Source organism: Ursus arctos, unplaced genomic scaffold (assembly GCF_023065955.2).
Source record: "Ursus arctos isolate Adak ecotype North America unplaced genomic scaffold, UrsArc2.0 scaffold_26, whole genome shotgun sequence".
Taxonomy (NCBI): Eukaryota; Metazoa; Chordata; class Mammalia; order Carnivora; family Ursidae; genus Ursus; species Ursus arctos.
Window position 1 is genome coordinate 21797992 of NW_026622941.1, and position 13414 is coordinate 21811405.

At 34.9% G+C, this 13414-nt stretch overlaps 1 protein-coding gene across 39 annotated transcripts in view; it reads right to left on the minus strand.

Moving 5' to 3' along the window:
• The window catches only part of SOX5 (SRY-box transcription factor 5), a 964448-nt gene that overhangs the window by 62149 nt on the left and 888885 nt on the right, over positions 1-13414 (minus strand). For all 39 annotated transcript variants that reach the window (XM_048216852.2, XM_044385168.3, XM_057303269.1 and 36 more), the window contains one exon: positions 9091-9237. In XM_048216852.2, the coding sequence (XP_048072809.1) occupies positions 9091-9237 (147 nt within the window). The remainder of the gene's footprint in view (positions 1-9090; positions 9238-13414) is intronic.

Here is a 13414-nt window from a genome sequence, read left to right on the forward strand (position 1 = left end):
CATAATACCCTAAGAAAGGAAGACAACGAATAGGTAATTACAATTTACAGATTAATAAATGGTATGGTGAATGGAAAGCCTATTATTTCTCTCTAAATTGAATGCACTTAGAATATAGTTTAAACTACTTAACAAGAAGTCCTACATCCTGGTCTTTTTCATTCTCAATCTCATTTCTCATCATTCTCCCTCATGTTCACGGCATTCTACTACTCCAGCCTATTTTCCAAGCCCTGAATTTACCAACCTCACTCACATATTAGGGTCTTTGCAATTGCTGTTCCTCTTGTTCAGAATAGCTTTTCCCCAGACCTTTGCAGGTACTTTTCTTTTCGTGATTTAGGTCTCAGACAGGATTTGCTTTATATCTCAGTCTCAAGAAGATTTCTTTGCTTATCCCCAGGAATTTTATCTTATACTATGTTTTATTTTCTTCATAGCACTTAACAATATTTGAAATTATCTATTTGTTTAATTGCTCCCATTTTGTCTCTTTCTCTTAAGACCGTAAGCTCTTAAGAGGACACACTGTTTTGCTCATAGCTACAGGAGGTAGTTCTCTGGGCTTGAATGAACTTGACACACGATAGGCATGAATTAATATTTGTTGAATCAGTGAATGATACATGTAAGCATAGGGTGCTATAAAACACTGAAAAAGAACACTCCTTTAAGAATGAGAAAAGAACAGAGCTAAGATATAGGAAACACTTCCACGCGATACTATTTGGGCTCCTGATTAAACCAGGCCTGAAGTCAGGATAATTTTTCTTTTTAATATGAGTGAATACATTTCCTTTCTACTTGATCCAGTTTGGGTTAGGTTTTCTATTACTTGCAACTGAAAGGGTACTAACAAATGTAACTGTCATTCAGTGGAACCACAAGCTAAAATCCTAGAAAGCTGATTACAATTCTATTTAAATAAGAATATTGTGACATAAGAATTACGCTGAATAAAATGATACCACCTCATGGAGTGGCGGCGAAGTGACCTCGTGAGGCAGTTACTCGTGGTGGACCGAATTCCGTCTGGGTGTCCTTCTTCCTTTAGCTTCTACACATCTATACGTAAAATGACTGATATATTTTGCTAGATAAATGACACTTCCGAATACTCTGGGTTGTGAACTTGTCTTCAGTTTAGAATGGTACATCTCTTTCATTTTTTTGACTCTTACATCTACCTCTAATTACTGTGTTTTCTTTCCACTCTCCATTTTTTAGTGTTTAAAAATACTATAGAATGCTTTGTTCCCTTTAGAGAAAAAAATCTATTGAAAAAATATAGCTAATGAATACGTATTTATGCTATTTTCCATCAATCTAAATAGGACATTGATATTTGTTGTCATTTTAAAAACATATCTATATGAGAGAGACTAAAATTCTTCCTATTTATGAATAAGAAAGATGTGTCAGCAGACGTATTTGATTAAATAAAGAGAATCAACTCTAAGGTCTAGAGGAGTCCTGCATGGTTTCTCTTCTCAATTCTCCACTCAAAACAGTTCCAGCCATGTATGGCCTACAGCGACGGAAAGGGGTCAATAATCAGCTCGAATGAGGCACTGGTCATTTCCTTAGGGTAGAAAATAAAGGATTTGAGCTGATTTGAAGTACATTTTAGGAAGCTGCAATTATAAATGCTTTTCTCAAAAGAAAGGTAACTACAGAAGTGTGCTTTTGCGTTCTCAGTCTCTGACATAGTAATGACTTATCCTTTGCAGCCACGATGTTCACTGAGGTTGAACTAGACCCTCCTCCTACACAGGGACGTCCTTTCATGTTGCTCTTTTTCCTTCCTATCTCTCTTATTTAGTTTTGAACTGCCTGGTTTTAAAATTAAAATGCCTTAATCTCAGCTTTTTGGATGGTGACTCTTCTTTGGGTTGGACCTAGTTTAGAGGGCAACTTGCATTGAGAAAATGTGATTGTGTGCCTCTTCCTGTGTCTGCGCATGCTCCACACCCTCTTGCCTTCCCCACTGTTTGCATTATTAAAAAGCTTTGACGTGGCTCGTCAGAGCTGGCTGCTGTGTTCAAGACAGGTTCTTGTCAAAACAAGCTCAATGTACTGGGGGACACAGGCCAGGCCAGTTGAATTCAAAGAACATTGCCTAAATCCCTCTGTATATTTTGCCTTTTTAAAAAACAAAAACAAAACAAAAAAACCCCAAAACACCACGATTATGACTGGTCCATCTTTTTGTTTTATAATTTTTACTGTTTTCATGTTACAAATATGACCAACCCCTCTGTTCCTGAGTCATAAGAATATATCACCAAATGACCTACTTGGTCATTTAATACCACTGTGCTCAGAAGAGCTTTTAAGTACCTAGCTGTTTGAGATTCCTGTCAACTGAATACAGATGAAAAGGAAAGGAGGCGGCTCATCACAGGGGTTCTGCTGATAACACTTCATTTAACATATTTCAGTTTAGCAACACGGGACCGCAAAAAGAAAACTATTTTATTTAAAATGACAGGGCCACTATGTTATATTCACTGTACATATGTCCCACCCAGGAAGTGATGATAATGATAATAGGTACATTTCCAGTTTAACTCTATGGGGTGATTCTGCTCAAATGAATTCACCTCTTGAGTATGACACATCCATATCACATCTCAAAGGCTCACAAAATGGTTATTTCACAGTTATTGACATACCGGAGAGAGAGGGGTTTTCGACAGCTATTCAACAAAGCACAAAGCAGCTGTACAGAGCAAGGTATCGGGGAGATTCTAGCATTTAATTGATATGCCAGACAGCGTTGAAAGCATAAGAATAGAAAATGGGCAATTTGAATGTGGTTATAATTAGCTGAGGCTAACATCCCCTTCTGTTCTGAAGTTTTAGGAAAAATGAAATCCGTAAGTACCAAGTCCAACAGTTTCACCACGGATCAGCGATTTTATTTGATCTCATATTTGTAGATGAACAGCAGCTCCTCTCTTATTGATACTATTTAAGTACTCTGGAATAGTTAGAGATACCACACTCAGAGGCCAACTCCAGCCCAGTGTAGTCAAGAATGATTATTTGTGATCTTGTCCTGAAAATGTCTAAGAATAAGTCAAATGGTAGTATTCTAGGAACTTGTGCATATTGGAAATTACATCTCTAGCAACTACTACCACTTGAAACTTTTCGTGGCCAGATAAAATGTGAAAAACACTAAATGAAGTTGTAGTTGTATTCAACAGTGCTTTTCAAACTTTTCGTCATGGACGCACTCCTGTGAAGGCTTTAGCACTTTCTGGGCCATTTAAAACTTACAAAATCGCTTTGAATTTTTACGCTTTATCATTAAAGAATGTTTTTGTCATATAGTTTGTGTTGGTGGTGGTTCAACTTAATTGTGCTTACACTGCATGTGTACTTTTATATTCAGCCTTTCTCCTCAATTGGCATTACAGAACACTGTCTCAAAGCTAGCAAAAAGCTTTATTTCCTAAATCTCCCGTTAGAACTAATTTTCACTTAAGATGAATCACGACTATCCTCTGATTTCTCATGCTCCCAACATAAGGCTAAATAATCTTGTATGTGAACCACAGGTTGTGACTCATAGTATTAAGCTACAAACTTCTACCCTGCAGACGAGTATGTACTGATGTGATGCTTATCTGACAGCATGAAACTATGTGATTGCTACCATTACAACAAAAAATAGGTGCCTTAATAAGAGTCATTGGCAAGTCTGACATTATTATCACAAGCACCTGGTCACCAAATCAGAAAAGATCTTCATTGCTACACTTGTGAAACAAGATCTGATAACAATATAGTTCCACTTCTTGCTTCTGAACTTCAAGCAATATTTATAAGGATATTGCAGCTGAAAGAATCTGATTGTTGTGTCTGATCAACTGGCTAGGGCTGTTTCTGGCTTGTTGGAAAATATTTCTTTCCCTTGTCATAACTCCCAGATGCTACTGCTGAGCAAATGGGAACATCACTGCTAGAAGTATTGAAAAGAACAAAAAAGAATTGATTTGGACAATCCATGCGCTGCTGTCATTGATAGAGACACAACTGTGACCGGGGAGCATGACTAGGGTCAGAGCAGAGGGAAAAGAGAAGCACCTAGGAGTTCTCTCTTGTCATCAGCTTTTCAAACTAACTACTCTTGGTTGTTGCAGGCAATATACAAGTTTTCATCAAATGCCAAGAGACATTTAATAGTATTTACAAGTTGCTCTTATAATTTTTCTAAGAGGTGGCTACTTTCACAATGGCAAATCACTTAAAATGGAAAGTTCAGATGGTCAGCACATCTACGACATAGGAGAATCCCTCAGTAACATGGGATTATGAGTCTATTCATTACCAACAGTTGTGTGAGTGGTATTTGAAACCGCGTAAAAATATTCTTCCTCTTAAGATAACTATTTTAAGGCTGACATTGATTCTACTATTTTTCAAAGAAATAATTCATTCTTACAAAACAAATGTTATTGAGAAATTAGTTCCTATCACAGAGAAGGCTATCCAGGTTTTTAAAAGACTGCAACAAATAATTCAGAAAGTAATTTATAAATAAGGAAATATGTTGGTGGGGAACTGAAAGTCACTAATACATTAACCCATCCTGTGGCAAAATGCGAAAGTATAAACAAATCAATTTAAACATTTGTTAAGGAATTTAAACAGATTCAGAGCAGTAATACTGTATGTGAGATTTAAGGACCAATACAGCTAAACAATACCTTAACTAAATAATTTTCTTTAATATGAAAGGTAGTATTTCTAATATTTCTTTTAAACAAGATTCCTTACACAAAAGTTCATTATTTCCTACTTTCATTCAAAGTTATTTACCAATGTTCAGCAATAAACTAGCTGTGAGGACACACGAGCTACGAGAATATCTCTGAAGAGCCAAATATATTTCTTTTAGTTGGTTAATGAAAAGAATGGTCCTGGAATAGAAACCAGAGGGGAAAAAGCTAACATTTTCTAAAGAGACAAGTGTACATGTATTTAAAAGGGTTTTATGTAACACCTGAGAAATTTTAAAAATCTGCTGATGACCTTAATTTTCTAATCGTTGGCAAAATAGATTCTTGTCTTTTTCTTAATAAAGTCAAGGCATTAAAAGAAAAGAAAAGAAAAGAAAAGGAAAGGAAAGGAAAGAAAGAAAGAAAGAAAGAAAGAAAGAAAGAAAGAAAGAAAAAGAAATTAACCAATGACAATATGTTAGGTATTAATGAAAATAGTTCATAAGCAGTAAGTTCAAGGACATATAACTCAACATGCAACGCTACCCATATTCTCCAATGCAGATTTTGAAGAGACCAGATTTCTTTTTGTGTTTTCATATTTACAGAACACAATGCCTGTTTGCAGTTTTTAGAGGTTCATTGTGAACCCTCTAAAGGTTTCTTTATCATTTAATATTATAAATAATTATGTTCCTGGGCGGCAGTTCAAAGCTCAGTACAGCACTCGTACAACACCACAGGCAGGTCAGGTGACCTTTCTCCAATGCTGCTCTCTCTGGTGCTGAGGACAGACAAAGTGATATGTCTGTCATACGCCATTACCATTAGAACAGAATCTTGTTCTTTTATTACAACTGAACTCCGCCAGATTTCTCAGCAGGAATGCTAAGTGAAATCAATGTCTTGGATTTCCAGGCTGAGCTTGGAGGTCACAGCCACTCTATCATTTCTCAGCATTATCCTTTCTCGTGCGCGCACACACTCCCCAAGCCTCCAACTGGCACACAGCAGATTGAAAACAGCATGCATCAGAGGACTCATGCTGTACAATTTTACAGTCTTTTGGAGCCCCCTCCTTTTGATTCCCCCCTTCCATTTTTTGCAAATTGCAAATAAGTTTTGTTTGTGTCCTTCTCTAGAGTTGTGAGTCAAAGGCAAAGGCACACCTAGGAAGTAGGGCAGGCAATAAAACCCAGAGAACATGGATGATTTTTGACAGCTGCCAATAAGATCATTTTTTTTACACCATCACCTGGATGTGGCTGACAATTCCACTGTTCCAAACAATAAATATATCTTAAATGTAAACCATTAGTTTGGTTTATGTCAGGTAGGTATGCAGTCACACAAAGCCCATTAATAAAATAATTCTATTTTATACTAAAATAGACATGAAAACTCACCAATAAGCCACACAGAAAATACCCCAGGACACTAAGAATTGATTGTTTAAAAACATAAATGTAGCAATAAATGATAGCTATTTCATATAAGTAAAATAGCTTTGTGAAATGAAAATGTTTATAATGCCATGTATAAATGTCAGTTTCAGGGTATAAGAAACTAAATTCATGTATTGAAATGGGTCCTTCTGATTTACTGCTGGTTGAATCCTTTTGGCCACGTTCTTCATTAAAGTGATGACAGTAATTGGTCTATTTTTAATGCACTAAACTTTACTGCTGAGCTAAAACACAAGCACATTTAAGACATTTTTTCTGACAATAAGAGCGGTTGTAGATAGTATGATTGTGGACACTGAGCAAAGAAGGGACATGTTTTTATTAAATCATGTTATTACCAAAAAAGAGGCACTTTACTGTTGGGCAAACTTTGTATGCATTTTACCCAATTGCATATGGGAAGAAACACATCTACAGCTTTCTTAAACTTTACATGATAGAAAATTCACAAAGGCTAATTTTTAAAAAGTTACCGAATTTTAAAGATAAACTATAAAATATATTTTAAAATTATGTATAACCAGAGGCATAAAAACATAATTCACTTTTTCACTAGTACTGAAAAATGGAGGTACATAAACCTATAGAAAATGGAAGAAGATTCTCACTGGCATAGATACCCTGTCTGCTCTGCACATAGTCTATAGGGTTCTATGAATGTTTAGAGCCATAGAACTCATAAAGCAGTCTTGGCAAAGCTAACCTGCAATCACTTGGGCATTTGCCATGGTTACCTAAGTATCACTGTAGCAACTGCTCAGTAAACCTCTGAATGGATGAATGAATGAATGAATGAATAGACCCGTAAATGGCTGATTGACATCAAAAGCTTCACAATTATTTGAGTAAGTAATTTGGGGAGAAGATACTAATGATAAAAAGTTATTCGAGAGGTAAGGAAAAAAAATCCCATTCGTTATTTACAAGTGAAGTAAATACTCCAAAATCATAAAATGAAATGTCCTAATGCTTAGTGTCATTATGAAGCATGATGTGAAATCACATTAATAAGTCAAGGTAAAAAAACAGAGAATAATAATACCTCACAGGATTATTGTGTGTGACAGTGATTATGCTGCTACAGCTATTTACTTGACTCAAAATTAGTCTGTACACACAATACATTAAAACTGCTGGTCCATGAAGACCCCAAAATATCACTGATTTAAATTTTATTTAGCAAAGGTTTAATTACTACCAAGTTTTAAAAACTATGTTCTACTGTGATAATAAAGAAAAGCAGACCTTATCTTTGGTGTACATTAAGCACAGAACATGCAAGGTCCATTAAACGGCTGAAATAGATCTTAAAAGGTGAGTTTGTACATTTCGTAATGTCCCAGCAGTGGGGACAATAATTTAAACTACGTATTTGCACATATTTCTGGTGAATCACAGTCTAAGTTATTCGTCCAGGTTAAGCTGTACTTTCAAATGTATTTACCTCTTAACAATACGAAAAACGCCTCAAGAGTTTTGGGGAGATGGATACTGGAGTACACTTTCCCAAATGATCTCTTCTCTTTCCCAATTCACCCTCTGAATTAATAGATTAACTGTGAAAGGGGACTAGAGCAGGATTAAAAACAAATTCTTGGGGGAGTTTTTTTTCTCTTTCAATACTTGTTAAATTTTTTTCTCTGTGTATTCCTTTCAACTACTCTTACCCTGTTACTCTTTAGGGATTTCCAATATGGCATTTGGAAAAGGGAGAACAGAAACAATTTTCTACGTAATACAGCAAAAGACAAAATATTGTTATTTTGGGGGTAAATCACCTGTGTCAGTTTTCTACTTACTACTTTCTAATAGAAAATATGTGTTGTCATTTCCCTGAGTAATCTCAGGGAAAAATACTTTATGGTTACTCTTCTGTCTTCTTTTAGAGAATTTAATACATTCATGCATCATCATCTAAGATCTTGAGATCTTACAAACACAAAAACATTTCAAGTTAAAATTTTCTCCTTTTCTCTTCTAAGACAAGGAGTAAATATTTGAATTCTCTCCCTGCCAATCCTTTTCCATGTTCTCTCAAGAAATGTTTCCTTGGGGCGCCTGGGTAACTCAGTTCATTAAGTGGTCGACTCTTGATTTCGGCTCAGGTCACGATCTCAGGGTCCTGGGATTGAGCCCAGTGTAGGGCTCCACGATCAGCAGGGAGTCTGCCTGTGGATTGTCTCTCCCTCCCTTTGCCCCTCCCCCTGCTCATGCTCTCTCTCTCTAAAATAAATAAATAAATCTTTAAAGCCCAGAGACTCAGTATTCATTAAAAAAAAAAAAAATGCTTCCTTAGTTCCCCAAACAAAACTATTTCTAAATAGTCTTACTTCTAACACTATTATTGTCTCCATATCTTTCATGAAAATCTCACTGGATGAATGATATATCTAAAATTATATCCATACTGCACCATGTTGTAACAGTTACTGATATTTAAACAAAACATTTTCTGGATGCTCCGTCTGTACTCATATTTTAAGGTGTATTTCAGTTGCCCCTTTTTTGGGAAACCCCTCCCAGAATCTCTCACTGAAGGTAACATCTTTGTCCCAATAACTTTCAATGCACTTATCTGTAACTGTAAGATTTTGTATCATAGAATATGGGTATCTATTTTATAAGACTGTAGGCTACGTGAGTACAGCATATCTATCTTATAAATCTTTGTATCACTCACATTTCCTACTATAGCTATCCATGCATGCTCATTGAATAAATGAATGGCTAAATGTATGTGTGTTATCGATCCTTATTAATCCCAGCAGACTCTTATCTCCTTAAAGACCCAGAGGTTAACCCAGTTGCTGCCACATAATAGATATTCAATAAATGCCACTGACTGAAAAGTAAAACTCTAAATGGTAAGACATGCAGCTTCTTCAAAAGGGTACCTTGCTTTTGGGTGGTGGGCTGTTTGTGCTCTTGTCTGTGTGAATGCTGGTAGGAGATACAGCAGCACCGAGGTTGCCTTGGGGTATGCCTGGGAGCTTTCCTCCTGGAGATACCTGCATTGCAGCTAGCTGGGCAGCATATAACTGCTACAGGAGAAAGAGGGAGAGAGAAGGGAGAGAGAAAAAAGACTGTCAGTAATAAAATAAATGCACCTCTTGAAAGTACCTCTATTCAGATGTGGTAGTTTTCCTGTGGGTGTTCTTGTTTACTGCCCTGGAACATTTAAAGAAAGAAGTTGTCACCTCAACTTTCACGACTTCCTTCTCTGGGGAGAAATGACAGATACCACATATAAGGGATTTCAGCTTCAGGATGTCCAGGGACTCAAAACAAGTAACAGTCATTCATACTTACTCAATATTTCCCAATGTCTAGGGAAGACAAGTATATCATATTATTTGGTCAACACCTCTTTTTGCTCTATTTTAAAATGTACACAGTGTGTTACAAAGAACGCAGCTTCATACGCAAAGTAAGTCTCTTACTATCCATATCGGTTTAAGTCTGGTATACCTCCTTTTTTTGACCTGCTGCAATGGGCACCTGTAACAATTTTTTTTCCTAAAAAAATTTACAAAAAAGCCATTGATGGGGAATGAAAGGAGAGTATATGAAGAACATTATCTGGTCTACCTACATTGAAAAAATTAACTGGATGCTTGCCAGAAGTCCACTTTATGTCATGATATATAAACACAGACAAACCTGAAATTATCTTGAGGATTAGGGTTTTAAGAATACTGTCTGAAACATGCACTGCTCCACTAAGCCACCACATAGTAGTTCTTATTAAGTAACCGGTAAAAAATTCTTCAACAAATCAATTTAATAACAAAAGAAAATTTCACTTTGATAATAATTCTCATATGATATGGTATCTTAAACAAGGAGGTTGCTTTAGATTCAAATAGTCACCTCAAATGTTTAGATTAATTCTCTTTTCATCTCCATTTAGCAGTTTGTGAAAATTTTAAGATCTGGTTGGAAAAGAAACTAGCATGTGTGTGTGTGTGTGTGTGTGTGTATGCAAGATATAACTTCTGTAATGGAAAGACTGATACTAAAGGAAAAAGCTCTCAAAGGAAAGTACTGTGACATAGCTTATCTTGATTTTTCTCTGAAAGAAATTTCAAAGGATAAAACTGCTCAGGATAAGCCAGAGACCCTGATAAGTGGGGTCTCTTTAGAAACGAAATATTGAAAACTAAAGACAGGCATATATTTACATGAAAATATACATACACTGTTCACAGTTTCCAGATACTATGGTCTAAATAAAACAGATCATTAAAATTATTGATAAAATTATGTTTTTTTAATGACAACTAACATAAGATTTATTCCAGACAAAGAAACACCAGAGGAGTATATTTGTACTATCAATAATGAGTGTTCCTTCTCCCCAAGTGTGTGTGTGTGTGTGTGTGTGTGTGTGTGTATGCTTGTGTGTGTGTTTACACGCATTGGAATAATTATATTCTTTATTTCAGTCTGTGAGAAAGAAAAACTAGATTTAATTCATAAGTCTTAGATTGCATAAATTAGAGTAAAAGAATATGATGTCAGATACAATGACTGGGAGTTTATCATTTTTTCAAGTATCAGAATTGATCCATTTCCCACACTTGTGTTAAAAACCTTTCCATTATTTTCTACAATTCAAAAAAGTAGTATTTTTTATCCTCGTCCTAAACTGTTTATGAAGTTATTAAGAAAATAACCAATATCCCAAGATACACTTTGTAAATTTAAATTTTGTCCAGTAAAATACATGTACCGAATTACATATACAGAATTAAAAATATTTTAAAAATAGGCTGTAGAGCTATGTTACATATTATAAATTTCATGTTGTATTATATATTATATCCTTGTCTTTAAAAATTATTTCAGTGGGTATTATCCCTAGAAACTAACAATCCATATTAGTGGTTTAGTATATATACTAAATATAAGACTGCCTCATAATTACTGACGATTGACATGAGATATTTTAATATCTGTAGGTAAAAAGAAAAACGTGAACAAAGTAATTATTCAAAATTTTAATTTGATTATTAAAGAATTATCTCATAATTTGAAAGAATATTGGCTAATTGTGTTATTTAGATAATTATATAGATGGACCAATCACTCATAAAAGGTGATCCAATGCTTAAATATCAATCTCTATAGACAGACCCACAACTTCCAGAGAAGTATAAGAACCACTATTGAAAATACAAGCACAAACATACTCTCAGTTGAATGTAAAGGTTGCAGATGGCATACACTTGGAATGAAAAATGTCATACACATTCTTTCCTCATTCAAATAAATGCATCATTTTTATCTTTTTAAATTATGAAATTAAGGTTTATCTTAATTAAACTGTCCTAAGAGATGCTTTTGAGTAGAAAAACTAAATTTGTAAAACAGAAGGACCCATTTAAATATTTTTACAAGAACAGTGTGGTATCATCCACTTTGCTGGTACTTTTACACACTATAGAGATTTAAAGTAATTTATGATGAAAATGTCACAAGCGTATTAGTCAATCAGAGTATGGTTAACATTAGGTAGCTCTTCATTCCTCTCAGTCTCCCATATCCCCTTCCTCATATTTGGCTTTCTCCTGCTTCCCCAAGGTTTGGAAGTAGGAAATATCTATTTCTAATACATTTTATTTTGTGTGAAATATATGTGTTCCTTAAATTCACATTATATTACAGAAGCTTTCAAAAAGGCCTCAAGTCTTAGAGAATCTAACACACTTCAAGTCTGCACAGGTAAAATAAACCAGAAATTTTAATACTTCTGGGTCCTAATTTGACCTAATTCACAGGTTAAAGGGAAATTTCAGTGGCTTTAAAGAAGCTGACCATGTTTCGCATAGCTGGCTACTATGTAAGGGTGGGCAACTTACCAAAAAGAAAAAAAAATGTTGCTGTGACTTATTTTAACACAACCTTTCAAAAAATTAAGTTCATTTATCTATGCATGTGTGTGCTAATTTTAAAACAAGGGAATCAAGAGATAATGGATATTTTATTTCACTTATTACATGCTTTTGAAGCAAGATCAAGAATAACAAGAGTTATTTGTATTGAGTGAGATCTATAATCACACTGGTTGACCTTGTTGAGAGGGAAGGGTCATGGAATGTAGTGGCCATTGGGGGGCCATCTGAAGTAAAAAAGCATCCTGAGAACTATAGAACCCACTTCCACATGATGGATAAACCTTGTGTGTGTTTCTACATCTTAACAATACAAATTTTTTAAACACAAATCTGGCTAACATTTTTTAAAAGATCGCAGATAAACCCAGAGTTAAATATAAGGTGCATTATGATAAATGTATTTTTATGAAAAAGTTAAGTTGTTCTAAACTTCAGAAATAAATTGGGAGATCCTAAACATAAAAAACTAAACCTTAAAGAGAGCACTCACTTCATGAGGTTAAACAGACTAACAGAATAACTGTTTTGCCTTGCAGAATAACTTTACTCTTGAAACTCTTGTGTTAGGGATTTATTTTAATCTCTAAAACTCCCCAATTCCACAGATCATTAGGTTTTCCACTCTTTATAATTACTTAAAATATTGCATTCCTATTCCCTTTCCCTTCCTTCATTCCTACACTTACTTCAGACAATGATTTTTTTTTTTTAAGGAAACAATCACTTAAAATTAAGCTGGACTCTTATCCATTGATTACTTAGGGTCTTCCTGGTGCTCATGTGTCCATAAGAGTGTGAGTGTGTGTGTGTGTGTTTAACTCCCTTTTGTTTCAAATTTTCCATAAAACCACATTTTTTTTGTCTCTTTAGCTTCTTCAAGGACCCACCGTTTTCTACTTCTAGTGTACTTCTACTGGAACAGTTAAAGTAAGGCAAACTTCAATTTAATACCAGTTCTGAATTAGTGACCTTGAGTAACTAAACTGAGCCACACAATTCTTTAATCTGCAAATTCAGGATAAATAAAACTGACCTCTTAGGGTTGCTGTGAGAAATAGACCACACAATGTGTATAAAATACTCAGAAACACACATGACGAAGAATGCTTTATCAATAAGTAATAGTTATAATTATTAATTAATTATACCGAGTAAGAAACTGACTAGGAAATATGTATGTGCTGACTTCCTACTATATACTCTGGACTGTGCTAGGTACAGTGGAGGATACAAGCAATGTATAAATATACTTTCTTCCCTAAGTCAAGATTGATAAACATAAAACAATGAGAGTGTAAGTGTACTATAACTGTATGCCACT